This window comes from Hylobates moloch, unplaced genomic scaffold (assembly GCF_009828535.3).
Source record: "Hylobates moloch isolate HMO894 unplaced genomic scaffold, HMol_V3 SCAFFOLD_10, whole genome shotgun sequence".
NCBI classification, from domain to species: domain Eukaryota; kingdom Metazoa; phylum Chordata; class Mammalia; order Primates; family Hylobatidae; genus Hylobates; species Hylobates moloch.
Window position 1 is genome coordinate 99215344 of NW_026652285.1, and position 18151 is coordinate 99233494.

Below are 18151 nucleotides of genomic sequence, written 5' to 3' on the forward strand. Positions count from 1 at the left end.
CTCAAAAAATATATATATATAAAATAATAATTATTATTATTACTATTATTTTAGAGACAGGGTGTTGCTCTGTCACCCAGGCTGGAGTATGGTGGCGCAATCAAGACTCATTACAGCCTCAACCTCCTGGACTTAAGCAATCTTCCTGCATCAGTCTCCCAAGTAGCTCATTTATTATTTGTCTGGGTTATCAGTCTCTGTTTACTTACCACATTGCTGTACTATGTTACTCTCCTGTGTTGAATCAAGTTCCCCAAAGATATTTGGAAAAGTTACTTAATACTTGTGATTATGAACTGGAAATGGAGGTAAAAGTCCTTGCTCCATTTTTACCACTGGGCTTTGTGAAGATTAGATGAGTTATATATTACAGTGTCTTACAAACAGCAAGTAGAAGATGGTGTTTTTCCGTGTTCATTTTAGCAGACCAGTTAAGCAGCCATTGTCCTGAGCATCTGTGTAGCATCCCCACACTGATATGTCCTGAATTCCCCAGTGGGAAAAGAAAAGTTCACTTTTATTCTTCAACTTCTTCAGCACCAGAACCTTCCTTTCAGCATATTCTTCTGCCTCTCCTTACTGAAGTTCGTAAGCTATCACTGCTCCTGTGCAAGTGGGCTGTCTCATGGCTGCATCCTCTGTGGCCCCAGAGGCTGAAGATGAAGGAACCAGGCAGGGCCTGCCCAAAGCAGCCCGGGGCTCCCTAACACACCACATATGGCCTGAGTTTGGGAATTGCAGACCAGGTCTCAGGAACTGCACTGCTTCCCCAGGTGCTAGGCAGTCATTGTCCCATTCCTCTCCATTGCACGATGGGGCTTTTGAACACTGGCCTACGTCAATCTGATGGACATGGTGGGTCTCTTGTTCTAGGTCCTTGCACAGAGCATCGAGGTCTGAAGACCTTGGCCAAAGGGACTCCAACCCTGGGGCTTCTGTTTATTCACCTTCTTGGGCTTAGCCATTGACCTCCAATCCCAGAAGCACTGGACCCTGGCAGCTAGACTCACGGGTGCTGCCAGCATCAGCCTCATGCTTTGCCTCAGCCACCCCTCCCCCAACTCCTCCTTTTAAGCCTGGCCTTTCTGCCTAGACTTCTTTTCTTAAAGCCACGTTTAGTCAGCCATGTTGCCATTTGCTGGCACTGGGCCTTGACTTGGGACTTTCAGGTTAACCACAGCCTGAGTCCTTAGCATAAAGTCTTGAAAACCAGGAGTTCTGGTTTCTGTTCCTTTCTTTTGAGAAGGCTTCAAATGCACATTGAGGCACTGTTTCTCTGGTGGCCAGCTTTACATACCAGAGATCTCAGTCACAAAGGATTTTGCTTCTCTAATCTCTGACTAGGGATACATGTTCATCCTGTATTTGCTTAACTAAGTTGCCCCTTCGATGACTGCATATAGAAAAGAAGGTTGTCTTCTTTTGATTAAAATTACCACACCCAGTGTAAATATGACACAGTTGACTGTGGGGGATCTGGAGGATATAGCCTGGATTCGAGTGTTGGCTTGGCTTTGTGTACATGGGCATGTGAATTGTGTGGAACTTACTGGGACTTTCAGTCCTGGAGATGGTGAGGAGAGCAAATAGCTATGGATGCAGGGAAAGAGACTTGGTGTAGCTGTGAAATAACTCTTCAGGTGACCCTGAGGAGTCTGCTTTTCTACCTCAGCACCTTGCTCTGTAGGCTCTCTGCACCCACAAGTTGCTGTTATGTGGGGTATCCTGACATCATGTAGAACAGTGGGCCAGGTCGCTTTGGGGGATAGCTTCCAAGTGTGAGGTTCTGTGACAATGACAAGATTGAAGTTTTCCATCTCTGTGATGTAGGGAAGGCAAACCCAAAAATTGGTGCTTGGCCCTGGAGGGTTCTTGGCTTTGCCCAGGAGAGAATTCAAGGGTGAGCTGGTGGTGTTAGACAACAGCTTTTATTGAAGTGGCAGTGTATAGCAGCAGCAGCAGAGATGTTGCTTCTCATGGTGTGGGGCTTACCCCATAGGCATTGTGCCCAGAGTAGCAGCTCAGAGGCAGGTCATATTTATGTATGTTTTTAATTACATGCAAATCAAGTTGCAGATTATGCAGAAATTTCTAGAAAAAGGGTGGTAACTTTCAGGCCATTGCAATGGAAAGGGGTGGTAACATCCAGTGTTGCTATGGTGATGGTAAACTGACGTGGCACACTGGTGGGCGTGTCTTAGAGAAAGCTGCTTCTGCCTCATCCCTGTTTTAGCTAGTCCTCAATTTGGCCTAGTCTCCAAGCCCCACCTCTGGAGTCAAGTCCTGTCTCCTACCTCATATGCATGAAACAGCCTTTTAAAATCCTTAGTTCTGTCCAGGATTTGGCACACCATAAATGTGCCACTTAGGATTTTCCCTTTTAGTCTTCATCCACAGTTATCCACTCTTTAGCTTCTTCTGGTTTATTTATTTTGCTGTATTTTCTTCTCATTCTAGCTTTTGAATCGAAAAGACAAGACTACCTTTGAGAAATTGGACTACCTGATGTCGAAAGAAGATAATTACAAGCGGACACGGGAATATATCCGAAGCCTGAAGATGGTTCCAAGTATTCCCTATCTAGGTAGGAGTTTGAATTGGCTTATTATTTTTTAAGAAACCTACTCTGTGCCAAATAAGATGTTTTTACAGTTTCTACTTGAGAAATTTCCAGGAAGTGACATGGCCCGTAGATAAAGAGGCACTTGGTTGGCTTCTTGGGTTGGAACAGGCTGTTGATACTTCCCAAGGATGGAAACATGGATTAGGGTGATATATAAAGGATGTTCTGCTTTTTATATGAAAGACCTGTGGGACCCAGGGTTCCCCAGGCTGCAGCCCAGATGGGTCACAATGAGAGTGATAAGACTCTTACTGGTTCATCCACATCCTCCTGAACTGGGGCATGTCAGGCACAAACCCTCTGTTCTGGCTCTCTGGGCATTATTAGTATATTTCATATTTGTACAAATTAAATTATAGTAGTGCTTATTAATTTTTCTGGTTAGAAAATAATGCATGTTAATTGTAAGGAATTAGAGAAGAAAGTATCTTTTGTTATCTCACCTGAAGATATTTGCTTCATATCTTACTGATTTGGGCATATCTAAAATATGTATGTTTACTCTGTCCTAAAACTGTTATTTTTATCTTAAAAATGTTACCTACTTTTCGATACTATGACTCAGTCCCATCAGATGGATTTGTCAAACTCGAATCTGCTCTCCAGTGTTGACCATTTAAGGCAACAGCCCTCAACCTTTTTGGCACCAGGGACCAGTTCTGGAAGACAGTTTTTCCACGGATGGAGAGTGGGCTGAGGAGAGTGGTTTCAGGATGAAGTTGTTCCACCTCAGATAATTACTCTGAGGAGAAGCACACAACCTGGATCCCTCACGTGCGCAGTTCACAGTAGGGTTTGCGCTCCTATGAGAATCCAATGCTGCCACTGATCTGACAGGGGGTGGAGCTCAGGCAGTAATGTTTGCTAGCCCATCGCTCACCTCTTGCTGTGTGGCCCAGTTCCTAGCAAGGAGTTGGGAACCCCTGATTTAAGGTGTTTCTACATTTTTGCTATTAAAATGTCTCAATGAACATCCTTATTGCAAAAACTTTCTACATGTAGTTATGATTATTACCTTGTGATAAATTCCTAGAGGTGTGCACAGCTTCAAAACATATGCAAAAACGTATGCCTTTTCATGTATATTTCCAAAATGCACTCCAGAGAATTTGTGTCAATTTGTACTTTCATCAGAAGGGGATGAAATTGCCTGTTTCTCCCACATTACAAATACTATGCTTTTTCATGGTTTTGTCTTTCCGTTTTCTTTCTTTCTTTTTTGTCTTTGCCAATTTGATAGGTGAAAAATACTTCTTGTAGTTTGGATGTCAGGGTTATGCCAGTTTTATGAAAAAATCTTTTGATCTTTTATGATCTAAAATAATTCTAATAACAAGGGAAACCAACATTATATAGAAGTGACTCCTGATATTTGCAAGGGATTTAGTGCAATTTTTTGAAGTTACGTTTTTGACAATTTAAAAATTTCTTTCATGAGCATTGTTTATTTAGATTTTCTTTCTTTTAATTAAAAATTAATTAGAATATTTAATTCTTTTAAAGCCAACTTGGAAAATTTGTTTTTTAGTAGAAAATTGTCCATTTGATCCAGATTTTCAATATTATTAGCATAGTTTTTTCTTATTTAATTTTTTGACAATATAGTATTCTCTTATAAATTTGAATCTCTATATATATACACTAAATACTAAAGCAAATATAACTAAAAATATACTAAAATATAACTAAAAAATACTAAAGCAAACATATATATTATATATATATTATATATATATGTGGTTATATTTCCTTTAGTATTTCTAATAGTTTAGTATTTCTCATACTTTGTATTTTTTGTTTTCTTTCTTTTTTAAAATTTATGTCCTTGCCAGAGATTTGTCTATTGGTCTTTCCAAAGATTAAATTTTGGATTTGTTTTCAGTCACACTGTCTTTCTGCTTTTTAGTTTACTGTATTTTATCAGTCAAGGATGTGCATTTTCTTCCCACATTTTAACACTTCTGAAATTGGGATACATCTTGCAATTGATAACAAAGCATTGTGACATTGTTTAATTGGCAGCAGTTTCTCTTAGTGATACATAAAAAAAGACACACCCAATAAAAGGTGACATCTTAAACATAATGAAATATGGACTTTCCATGTTTGTCTCTTATAATTCATCTCTCCTGTTTTCCTTAAGTTGTTTCGCCATTTCTGTTAACTACTAGAATTAAATTACAGGTTTATTTGTGTATATGTTATTTTTTTTCACTTTAATACAGAAAATAGTTAAGGCTATAAATTTTCCTCTAATTACTGCTTTTGTTGCATCCTACATGTTTTGGTGTGTAATGGTCTCAGTGACATTCTTTAAATACTCTCTATAGTTTTAATTTTTCTTTTATGCAAATATTTAAGATAGTGTTTTTTTCATTTTCAAGGGCTTAGGCTTTTGTTTTTATTTTTAAAACAGTTTATTGAACTATAATTAATACATAATCCATTTAAAGTGTACAATTCACTGGTTTTTAGTAATATTCACAGTTGTGCAAACCATCACCACAGTCAGTTTTAAAGCATTTTTATCACTCCATAAAGAAACCCCACGTGCATGAGCAGTCATTCCCATTTCCCTCTAGCCAACCCTCCTCTCCCACCTTCAGCCTTAGGCAATTATTAATCTACTTTATGTCTCCACACATTTTCCTGTTCTAGAAATTTCATATAAATCTAATCATACAATATGCTGTCTTTATGACTGGCTTCTTTCTCATAGCATCATGTTTTCAAGGTTCATCCATGCTAGAGCGTGATTAGTACTTCATCCCTTCTTATTGCCAAATAATATTCCATTGTACAGATGCACCACGTTTTATTTATCCATTTGTTTTTTTAGACAGGGTCTGGCTCTTTTGCCCAGGCTGGAGTGCGGTAGCATTATCTTGGCTCACTACATCCTGGAACTCCTGGGTTCAAGTGATCCTCCTGCCTCAGCCTCCCAGGTAGCTGGGACTACAGGTGCACACCACCACGTCCAGCTAATTTTTTTGTATTTTTTGTAGAGACGGGGTTTCACCATGTTGCCTAGGCTGGTCCCAAATCTCTGAGCTCAAGCAATCTGCCTGCCTTGGCTTCTCGATATACATTTATTTGATAAACAATTGAATTGTGTCCATTCTTTGACTATTATGAATAATGCTTCTATGAATGGCTTAGGTTTTTAAAAACATAGTCTTCTCTAATTTTTGAGATTTGTTTTGTGGCTTAATGTAAGATTGGTTTTTATACATGTTTCATGGTGCATGCTGGAAAAGAAGGTGTAATGTCTCAAATTAATCTTATAATTACGTTGTAATGTTCAAATTATGAATTTTTGACAACTTGGTCTATCCAGAAAGAAGTATTTGTTACAGTCCCCTTATATTTCTAGTAGTTTCTGCCTTACATATTTAGTATATAGAAGTTTGTAACAGTTGTAGATTCATTATGAAGTACTCCATACAAAGTTATCTTGGTTCCATTTGTTACTTGCTTTTACTTCTAACTTCTATTGTCTGATATTAATTGTGTGACATCTATTTTATTTTTCATTTGGATTTTTTTGCTAAGTGAAGACATTATTTGTATTGATAGATAATATTTTACATATTTAAGGGTCACGTGGTATTTTGTTACATGCATAGAATGTATAATAATCAAGTCAGGGTATTTGGGGGTATCCAGCACCTTGAGTATTCATCATTTCTGTGTGTTGGGAACATTTCACGTCCTCTCTTTTAGCTACTTCAAAATACACAATACAGTGTTAACCATAATCACCCTACTCTGCTATTGAACATTGGAACTTATACCTTCTCTCTAACTATGTTTGTACCCATTAACCAACCTCTCTTTATTCCTCCTTCCCACCCACACACACTTCCCAGCCTCTGGTATCTATCATTCTACTCTCTGCCTCCATAAGATCAGCTTTTTTAGCTAGCACATACGAGTGAGAACATGTGATAGTTGTCTTTCTGTGCGTGGCTTATTTCACTTAACATAGTGACCTCCAGCTGCATCCATATTGCTGCAAATGACAGCAAATTTCATTCTTTTTATGGCCAAATAGTACACCATTGTGTGTGTGTGTGTGTGTATAACATTTTCTTTATCCATTTATCTGCTGATAAACACTTAGGTTGATTCCATATCTTGGTTAAGGTGAATACTGCTGCAATAAACATGCAAGTACAGTACTGATTTCTTTTCCTTTGGATAAATACCCAGAAGTGGGATTGCTGGATTGTATGGTAGCTCTATTTTCAGTTTTTCAAGCAATCTCTATACTGTTTTCTGCAGTAGCTGTACTAACATACATTCCCACCAACAGTGTGTAGTTCCCTTTTCTCCATATTCTCGCCAGCATGTTTTTTGTCTTTTTAATAATAACCATTGTGGCTGGCCCAAGATGATATCTCATTGTGGTTTTGATTCATTTGCATTTATTTTATAAATCTTTGGCTATAGTTTAGATTTTAATTTTTTATTTTATTAATATTATTTTTTTGAGACTCAGTTTCACCCTTGTTGCCCAGGCTGGAGTGCAGTGGCGCCGTCTCGGCTCACTGCAATCTCTGCCTCCCGGGTTCAAGCAATTCTCCTGCCTCAGCCTTCCAAGTAGCTGGGATTACAGGTGCCCGCCACCATGCCCCGCTAAGTTTTGTATTTTTGGTAGAGACGGGGTTTCACCATGTTGGCTAGGCTGGTCTCGAACTCCTGACCTCAGGTGATCTACCTACCTCAGGTGATCTGCCTGCCTCAGCCTCCTAAAGTGCTGGGATTACAGGCATGAGCCATGGTGCCTGGCCAAGATTTTAATATTTTAAGTTGCCTTGATTTAGTCATGATTCTTGGAAACAGCATTTAGTTGGACCGTACATGAGAAACCTTGCCTTTTAGTAGGGGAATATACCACTTTCATATTTGTTTCACCTTATGCCATAGATTGAATTCTATTGCTTCCTTTTTTTCATGCTTTTGCATCTTTCCTTGTTTTCTTCTTTGGCTTACCATAAACTGCAGTGTCTTTCTACTTGGTTACTGGCAAATCCCCATCTCAGGTCTACAGATGGAAGGCATGTTGCTGTGCACAGCTCCCAAGTCCATTCCCATCACACCTGAGGCTCATCAGTTGAGAGACAGCGTTGATGGTACTACCGTGAGGGTAGCCTAGTGCAGCCGATGGGTTCCACTAGCAGAGGTGTTCCAGGGTCATTAATGGTGGCCTCTTTTCTCGAATAAGGATGATCATGAGAGCTGCTGTGCATTGTTTGCTTTCTCTGTGCCTAGCACTTTGCTAGGCATTTGAATGCATCATTTCATTGAATGCTTACAATAGCCCAGTGAATAAGCAGGCAGTGAGAGGTTGCCTAAGGTCACATAACTGGAAAGTAACAGAGCCAGGACTGGGCCCAGATGGCCTGGCTATAAGCCCTATGCTCTTGACGCTGCCCTCTCCTGATTCCCCACCCTATTCAGGTCATTACTTTCCTACACACCCTTGTGGTTATTACCACCTGTGTCCTCTGGCTATTTATGACTTGTGGGTGGCCCCCATCAGGCACTATGTGAAGGGGATAAATTATTGCTACTGTTTCTTGTGACATTCTCTATTGTGGGACCACAAAGCAGTGCAGTCTTGGGCTTCCAAGGGCATTGGTCAGCCTGTGCCAGCCCTCAGGCCTCTTGCCCCTCAGAATTTCTAGACAGATGCAGCCCCCCATGTCCTTGATCACCTCATCTCAGCTGCTGCTTCCTGGCAGGTGCTTCCCAAGAGGCTTCATAGAGGCCTCCATCCTCCTGCATTCTTCCTGCTTCTGACTCTAAGCGAGTCCAGCTGAACTGCTGTGGTCTTATCCCTTCAGCCTTATGATTATTTTCCTCTCCCTTTCAACCAGGTGGACTACATTTCTCATGTTGCATCTGACATATACAAGTCAGAGGGAAAGAAGAGGAGGTGACTGCCACCTGCTCTCTGTTCTTGGGATAGTGTATGAGGGTTTACCATGGGGTGCCATAGTTTGCTTAAAAAAGAATGAAGCAAGACCTTCTGAGGCAGCTGGGAGTTCCACCTGCATGCATGTCTGGTTGCCTTGGACATACCCTACCCAAATCCAGGCTGTGTATTCTTCTCGAAAACCCAACCTGTCCCAGGGACAGATTTGTTTATTTAAAGAGGAATAGTTATATAATTCCTGGAAAGTACAACATAGAAAAAAATATCTGAAACCATTTGTTTTTTCTCTGGCAAAGTCCTCACTATAGGTCTTTTCCCCCTTGGGGTGAGAGGAGGCTGTTTTCTGGGAGGAACTGTAGGTCAGTCCCTGATATTTCAAGCTGCTTTGTTACTTCTGTTGCTTGAGACCATGAATGCTGCTTCAGCAGTTATTTGCCTCTAATAGCAATTATGGGCTTTGTTTTTGTAACAATTCTTTTAACCCTCTGTGGAAGATTCTGTATGCTAACTGGGCTCGTGTGACTATTCACATATGTGTCTCTTTGTTCCATGTAAAGATGCCTTTGTGTAGTACTAGCCTTTGTTACTAACCACGTGGATGTGATTCTGACTCCTTTTAATGCAAATTGTAGAGCCAGTTGGCTGTACTTTGGTGTAGTGAGTTCCTGATGAAACATAATTTTAAAAATACTGAGGGAAAAATGTATTACATTTATAAAATAAGACTCTTTGAATCAAAAAGTTTCTTGCAGATTACTTAAAAGTGTGAAAACAGTGATGAGAAATAGTTCAATTATTTGCAGCTGATTTTATCTGATAGCAGCTCCTTGCAAATACCTGGTTAGATTGGAATGATAACAAAAGCAAGCAAAGAGCTTTGAAGAATGTCTACATCATTTGCTTATAAATAGCTGTATTGATTTAGGGGGTGTTTTGTTCTTGCTACTTATTTCCTTCAGGAAATAACTAAATTAGAAATGTGATGGATCTTAAATGGTTTAGAGCTGATTCTAAAAGTAACCATAGCCGTGTGGAAAATTATGATTTCTCAAGGAACAAAAATTAGGTATTCTAACACTTCTGGGTAGAGATTGCTTGAAAAACTAAAAATAGAGCTACCATACAATCCAGCAATCCAGAAAACATTTGGAGACATTCTTAGTAAATTTACCCAGACTTCTAACATGTGAAGTAAATTTCTAGAATGTAAGTTATTCCTTCAAACAAGCAAACCTTTCCATTTTTCAAAAAGTAGGACTTTATTTGCAAATATAAATTCTAAAATTTAATATCAATATAAATTCTAAAGTTTAAAATCAAGACAAATTTTTCCAAATATAAAATCAACAGGGCTGAACTGTTGGATATCTAAAAGGGCTTTCAAAAAGAAGTGATCGGCCGGGCGCGGTGGCTCACGCTTGTAATCCCAGCACTTTGGGAGGCCGAGGCGGGCGGATCACGAGGTCAGGAGATCGAGACCACGGTGAAACCCCGTCTCTACTAAAAATACAAAAAAAATTAGCCGGGCGTGGTGGCGGGCGCCTGTAGTCCCAGCTACTCAGAGAGGCTGAGGCAGGAGAATGGCGTGAACCCGGGAGGCGGAGCTTGCAGTGAGCCGAGATTGCGCCACTGCACTCCAGCCTGGGTGACAGAGCGAGACTCCGTCTCAAAAAAAAAAAAAGAAGTGATCATTGGTCAAAAAAAGTATTTACTCAGATGCCCCAAAGGCCCCCAGTCAGACACCGCCCTTGCCCTCATGGAGCTCACAGTCCAGTTGTGATCACCGGCACTGGACAAGAAACTGCAAGTGAGCTGAGCATTATGAAGGAAAAGGCAAAGGAGCAAACCAAGGGGGCCCCAGCTAGTCTGGGGGAACCAGGAAGGGCTTTTTGTGAGGGAAGTAGAGTCCTGAAGGATGAATAAGCTGGGTGAAGAGGTGGGAAGTGAGCATTTTACACAAAGATGACAGCTTGTGCATAACCCTAAAGTGAGGAAAAACATGTTTGTTAGAAAAACTGGCTAGAGAGTAGTGAATGAGGGGGAGGGTGTCATGTGGAGCAGCTGCAGTGGAAGGGAGGGGAAGATTGCTTAGGGCCTAGACATGGGAGTCGGGAGGCAGTTGAGAGCCCAGGCTCTGACCAACCTAGAAGCAGTAGGGAGACATGAAAGCATTTTAAGCAAGGGCATGCTAGGTTGGATTTGCATTGAACACACATCACCTTGGCTGCAGCAAGTGGCTTTGAGGAGGTCAGGCTGGAGGAGTGAAGGTCAGTTAGGGGATCCTGTAGAAGCCTGTGATGAGTCACTGTATTTCAGAAATTTCCAGGGAGGGGGAAGGTGCTTTAAAAGCAGTTCATTTTAGAGCAAAGCCTTGGAGAGACCTAAAACAGTTGTCAGTGAGTATATCCCTTATACCTGATGATGACACATAGCATGTCCTTGTACTCTGGTTTTGAGAATCCATTTGTGCACTTCAGCTGTGGGCCCCCTTAAAGCAGAGAGGAAAGAGCAAGCAAGGGTGGGATCAAGCCAAGGATGCGGCAGAGCTGCTGCTTCCCTGAACAGGGATATGAGTGGTGGCTGTTGCCCCCTTGATGGGGGCCGCCACCCTAGGACCAAGGTGCAGTAGTTCCCTTGTCAGGATTAGCAATAATGTTAACTGGCTGTCCCCAGGTTGGCCAGCTTTTAATGCCCAACTGAAAAAATTCCATTCCACATGCAGGAAATCCAGCCTTTTTTTCATTTCCCCTCCCCACGTTTCCAAGGTTCCCCAAGGAACACTCATTTGTTCCACAGATCCATCCTGGTTGTTGCTTGGTGCCTCAGCCAGCTGCCTGGCCCCAAAATTCTGAGCCCTCCCGCTGGTCCCCTCCTGCCTTTCCTAGTTGGACCTGTGTGGAACCAGGCTCCTTCCTTAGCTGGAAAAGGAGGTATCTGTCAGTCCACAAAGCAAAGCTTAAGGCTGGATTCTGGTCTGCCTGCCCATGGAGCCATAGGCCATGTTCCTTTTTCTATTCTTCCCTGATGGCCATATGCTACAGGGGCCAACTTGCTGCCCTCCCCACCCCCAGCCCAGGAAGCCTTTGAACAAATCTCCCTTTCCCTAAATCTAGGCATTCAACCCTCTCTGGGATCCAGCAAGCAAGGAAAAGCTTCCCTCGATCTCAGGCTCACACATACTTCTCAGTCAACAGAATGATCTCAAAGACACTATCCCATCCAAAATGAAACTATTTCCATGATTTTGAAGAGTGGTTAGCTACATTTTGTTTCAAATCTCTTTTTTGCAGTCTCCGGATTTGTTATCTTAAAATTCACATTTTTTCTGGGACTCCGTAGTCTTTCTCATTTCTTACAAAAGGCCAGTGGATGTTATTAAAACCCCCATTTTATGAATGAAGAAAAAAACATAGCTTGACTTATGACTTACCCAACATCATATCCAAGGCGGATACCAAGTTTAACTGAAGATCTCATGCTTACTGCTGGGGTTCCACCCAGCCTTAACTTACGCATCCTCCTTTTAATATCTCCGTCTCCATGGAAATAAACAGTGGAAGGAAAACATGTGGGGGTCAAGAAAGGAGCACTAGGTGGAAAGGCTTGTTTCCCGAATGCTTTGCTATCCAGAGTGGGAGAACCTTGTCCCATTTGTCCCTTCTGGGGCAAAGGGAGAATCTGCAGTCAGCTTTTCTCTGGGTCAAGAAGTTGTGTCTGACCCTGCAAAACGAGGTATAAGCATAAGCCCATTTTGTGCAAGAAAAAGTGTTTTCATGGTAGGAATCTTTATACTCATTAGGATGACTATTCCTCTTTGACTTCCTTTAGTTTTTTGGATTTCGAATTAGAAACTAACACTAATTACAAAAACTCATGTTTACTGGTTTACTATGTGATTGCACTGCATTATCTCATTTAATCCTCCCAACACTCCTTCCTCTGAGGGAGGCATTATTTTTATCTTATTTGCTAGCTGCAAAATATGAACAAGATTCACATTAAAGTTTACACACTAGTAAATGGTGAGATCAGTGCTTGTATCCAGGTCTGACTCCAGTACCCCAACCGCTAACCTCAAAATATGCCATATGTTCCCCAGAACAGGCCTTTAACCTCTGGGAAAAACCACAGCTGAGAAGGAAAGTACTTCTAGGGACTCTTCCTGTGTGGAACAAGAAGACTTCCTGGTGGGAGGTCCTGGAGAAGCACATTGATTCATGGGTGGGGACAGAGTGGATTGAGTAGACACTGGTCTTCTACTGACACACTCTTATTGTCCTCTTGTACCTGGGCTGGCCCAAATAAAGAAAAGGATTGGGACAAAGGAAAGACTGGGGAGCTTCTGCATCCTCAGGACTAACCTGGAGCCATTGGGATGTCTCATTTAGTAGACAGCTCTTCAGATGGCCCCCGATGATTTCTGTTCCCTAGTGTTTGCATCCTTGTATAATCTCTTCCCCTTGAGTGTAGGCAGAACATAGTGATTTGCTTCTAACAAATATGACAGAAATAATGGGATGTCCCTTCCAAGATTAGATCATTAAAGACTATCCCTTTTATGTTGAGTGCTTGCCCTTTCTACTCTCTTTTGGATCATTCATCCTGGAGGAATCCAGCTGCCCTGTGTTTGACAGTCTTGTGAAGAGGCCCGTGTGGCATGGGATTGAGACCTGCCAACAACCATGTGATGGAGTTTGGAAGAAGATTCTGCTTAAAAGGCGAGTCTTCAGATGAGACTGCAACCTCAGCCAACAGCTTGACTGAAGTCTCATCAGAGACCTTAAGCCAGAGACACCCAGCTAAGACATGCCCAAATTCCCAATCCACAGAAACTACTAGATAATAAATGTTTATTGTAAGAGGCTAGGTTTTAGAATAATTTGTCACACAGCAATGGATAACGAGCACATTGCACAACCTTTATCACTGCACAATTATTACTTTGTTGACCAATCTGTATTGGGACAAAATCAACTGTAAAACTCAACACATAAAGGACTATAACATTGGCCTCTAGGGCAGCAGGACGTGCTGGACCCCTCTGGAAAGCTAGTTTTGAGGTGGGGGGATTCAATAGGCTAGAGAGAGTGATTGCTGCTTTGAGAAATGATGAGTTCTTGCAGTTCTGTAAGAAAGATGGGTGCCTGGGGATGACTGATTAGGGTCTGAGAGGGCCTGGAAGGTTACCCTTAGGAAGCCTGTTGTTCCCTGATGGAGTGTACAGTGGACTCCTGAGTACTCAAGGGTACTCAAAGGATATATCCTTTTTTGTGACCATCCAGAAAGGCATTTGGTGCCCACTCATTCTTTTAAAAACTTAAATATTACAAAAGTAACACATTGCTTGTTATAAAAATTATTCTCACTGAAAGAAGTTTATAAAGTAAAAAGTGAATGTGCCATTCTTCTCCCACTTTCTAGAGGCAGCCAGTGTTTGCAGTGGGTGTGTGTTCTTCCAGACATTCTTATCCACAAATACAAAAGGACGTGCCTGTGGAGGGGCACATATGATATTGTGCTTTTTAACCAAAATGGGAACATTTTATATGTGTTGTTTTGCACATATAAACTGTCATAGATATTGTACAGTGGCAGCAAATCTAGAACTCCCCTGTTCTTTCTGGTAGCTCTTTGGCACCCACAGATGTATGGGCAACATGTTGGATATCTGCTGGATGAGTGCTGATTTGCCTAGCTGTGTCCCAACTGATAAATATTTAGACTGTTTCTAGTTTTTCCCTTTTACATATACAAGTTAAATATCCCTAATCTGAAAATCCAAAATCTAAAACATTTTGAAAATCAACATGACACTCAAAGAAAAGCCTCATTGGAATATTTTGGATTTCAGATTTTCAGATTAGGTTCACTCAACAGGTAAGTATAGTGCAAATATTCCAAAATCTGAAAAAGTCTGAAATCTGGAACATTTCTGGTCCCAAGCATTTTGGATAAGCCACGCTCAGCCTGTAGTGCAGTGGGGAGCATCCTTATCTGTGTGTCTCTACCGTCCTGTTAGAGTACTTCTGAAACTGAGTGCTGGAAGTGGAATTGCTGGGGCAAAAACTCTTTGCAACTTTACAGTGTCTACTGCTGGAATGCCCTCTGAAATGCTTGCAGTTATATTTCTGCAAACAGGATATGAGTATGCCTATTTTTTCCACTCTCACCAACACTAGATATTATCCACCATGTTTTATTTATGCTAAAATTATAGGCACAAGATGGCATTTTTTTTTAAAATATACATTTCTCTGCCCACCAATTCTCTTGGGCTCTAAGTTAGGTAGCCAGGCCTTCAGGCCTTCCACCCAACTGATCAGCCACCCTCTGCCCTTGTCTCTGCTTCCTGAGTATCTATCTTTATTCCCTCTCCCCGTGTCCCCAGCACAGGCCTGCACTGCCCTGATTGATGAGGAAAGGCTGCCTTGCTGTTTGGTTCCTGTGGAGAGGAGGCTGACCTAAATCCATCCCCTGCACACTTGCCTGGGCATTGGTCAACATTCCAGGCTTGGAGAAGGCTGTGTGCTTCTTTTAATCCTTTTCCCTTGTTGAGATGACTAGGGCGTAGGCCTCTGTCATCATATGGCCCCAGAAGGGAATTCTAATTCCACTCCCTCCACATTAACTATCCTTCTAGGCTCTGGGCCATTCCCAGCTCTGCTGAGGCTCAGGGCAAATGTGGCCTGTCTTTCCTCGTCCAAGGAGCCCTCTCCTGGTACTGTGAGATGGCCTTCAGCTTCAGGATGTGCTGCAGCAGTGGGGAAGGGAACATTCCTTGACCAGCCCGTGGAGCTGGATTTATTAATATCATGACCATCAGCAAGCACAGCATGGGACAGGCAGATGGCCCACCCACCTAGGAGGTGCTGCATGTGGCAGCGCTGTGGGAATGCTGCGCAGATGGGAGAGATTGTCTGCATCTGGGCTCCCAATGTGGGCTGAGCTGGCCCAGGATGGCCATTCAGGAGAGACAGGGATACTTGAATGTCTCAGGGATTGAAACGTCATGTCCACAGAGGCAGAATCCCAGACTAGGGCTGGTTCACGCCTGCCTCTGAGGTCTGAGAGACCTGTAAGCAAGCGCCAGGCCTGGAGGCATAGATATGGGAGATGAGCCACCACTACTGGAACCCAGTTACCAGATAATGAGGACCAGGGCTTGAACCAGGTAGATTTGTTCATCTGGTGACTGCCAGAGCATCCACAAGTAGGATGTTTGGAGTAGCAAAGCAGGAGGGCTGATGAGTCTGTAAGCTGTAGGACAGATGGCAAGAAGAAGAGGAGCTGCAGCCTGGCAAGGGATTGGTAGCCCAAGGAGCTGCGAAACATTCTCCAGCACTGCCCCTTGTTACTCCGTGTCCATTGTTTGAGATAAATTAGGCAGACAGCTATGGACTGGCTTCCTGACATCTAGGGACCTTCTGATATCAAGCTGCTGCTGCTGCATAGGCAGGCTGGCTGGCCACCTGACATATCCACTGCTGTGGGCAGAAGGCTCCATATCACCGTGATTCTCAGATGTATTACTGAGTAATATGGGGTGACATAGGAGCTGTAGTGTGATCTCACTTCCTCCCTGGGTATAGTGATCGATGCTGTAGAGGTAGGAGCTCAGAAATTAGACTGACTCAGTTCACATTCTGAGTGTCAGACTGCATGCACCTGGGCAGCTCATTTACCTCTTTGATGTAAGTTTTCTATTATGTTGAAGAGAGAGTAATTATAGAATCCACCTTGTAGAGTTGTTGTGAGAATTTAAAGAGCCATGCATACTGCCTGGCACATGGAAGGCACCCTATAGATGATGGCTAGTATTAGTGCTTTCCACATGAAAATACATCTAAGAAGACCCTATCAATGAGAACCCTGTTGCCCCCTGTATCTCTATTGAGAAACACAGCATACCCAGGAAGGGCAGCGTACCCAGGAAGAGGCGCATCTGGGCACAGCCAGGTGTCATGTTAGTTAGCCACCTGGCCTTAGAAGGGTTGGATGTGATTTCTGGGATAGTGCAGGGGTCAGCAGCAGGAGAGGTTGGGGAATAGGATCCCATCTGATGAGTAATGTCTGGCTGGCAAAATATGGTCCTGGAGAGGATGGGGACCAATAACATCTGGAGTGTAGTCTAGACACCTTTTTGGATAGAGACCCAGCCTGTGACCCCTCCTTCTCTGGGAACCTACTTCCCCTGCTTCTCCCTTGGCAGTGCACGCCAGCAGCAGTGTTCCCCCACCTAGCTCTGCTCCACGGTCAGAGCCCATAGAGTTGGGGTGGATACCCAGCCTGAATTGGGCCAGTTGGATCCTCTGTCTGGGAGCCAGCATTGGAACATAGATGTGCTGGCACTCAGATCAGGAGGATGTGAACTGAAAAATGCCGTCTGGTGCCATGTGCCAGGACAGCTGCAGAGAATAGTCCACAGATGGATGCTTGATGAGAAGCAGAGAAGGAGACCCTGCAGGAAAGGGGAAAGGAAAGAGCAAGGGAGAGGAGCTGAGAAAGTTGCTGCCTTGCATCTTGAAGGCTTTCCAGGCAATTTCTGGTTCCTGGCCCTTGTGAGGCCCAGCTGTGTCCCTGCCCGTGGACTTGGGGAGATACCTCATGTCCTTATGTAACCAGCTTATTAAATGAGCTGGACTCAATCAGGTGTAAGAAGAAACCAACTCATTTTTTCCCCAGTGTCCTTTTGAGCCTACTCTATGGACTTTTCTTTTCCCAGTCAAAGCTGAGAACTTAGCAGGTCCTTTGGTCTTTCAGGTGCTACCCATGAAACAGCCCAATCCATTCTAACAATTCTTCATTCCAGATAGTCCACCATAGTAATTGCAAGTCTGGACTCCTAAAGCTGACCAGCTGTGGAGATCTGGAGTGGGGGAAGACAGATGGTCAGCTTGTTTGTTTGTTTGTTTTGAGACAGGGTCTCATTTTTTTTTTGTTTTTTTGCCCAGGCCTGGAGTGTGGTGGCATGATCTTGGCTCTCTGCAGCCTCTGCCTGCTGGGCTCAAGTGAGCCTCCCACCTCAGCTTCCCAAGTAGCTAGGACCACAGGTACATACCATCATGCCGAGCTGATTTTTTTAGTTAATTAATTAATTAATTTTGGTAGAGACGGAGTTCTCACCATGTTGCCTAGGCTGGTTTCAAACTCCTGGGCTGAAGCAGTCCTCCTACCTCGACCTCCCAAAGTTCTGGGAGGTGTGAGCCACAGCACCTGGCTGACACACAGTCCCCTTCTTCACTGGATCCTGGCCAGTCCCACTGCCTCCCCAACCTGTTCACTGAAGTTTCTGGCCGGTGGAAACAGGGGAGGAAGAAGGGAGAGAGAACAGCCCATCTTTCATAGCTGTTGGTAACTCAGAGCTTGTGCCCTGTGGGTCTGCTAGATGCTTATGCAAGCAACCCAGCGCTGTCTTTCACCCTCTTGGCAGCTGCTGCTTCAGAATTTCCCTCCTGGCACCTCTGACTCAGCTGCTCCTTTGGTGGAGTAATGTATAGCTCCCTCCCTGGCTCCTGTACTTCCTGCCCTGTCCCCACCCCCACCATCCAGGCAGCCCTCTGGTCCTAGGAAGCCTGAATTTGTGCCTC

The 18151-nt window shown here is 43.1% G+C and overlaps 1 protein-coding gene across 14 annotated transcripts in view; it reads left to right on the forward strand.

Moving 5' to 3' along the window:
* Window positions 1-18151, forward strand: part of RALGPS1 (Ral GEF with PH domain and SH3 binding motif 1) — a 298720-nt gene that overhangs the window by 141392 nt on the left and 139177 nt on the right. For all 14 annotated transcript variants that reach the window (XM_058444878.1, XM_032165158.2, XM_058444882.1 and 11 more), the window contains one exon: window positions 2458-2584. In XM_058444878.1, coding sequence (XP_058300861.1) covers window positions 2458-2584 — 127 coding nt within the window. The remainder of the gene's footprint in view (window positions 1-2457; window positions 2585-18151) is intronic.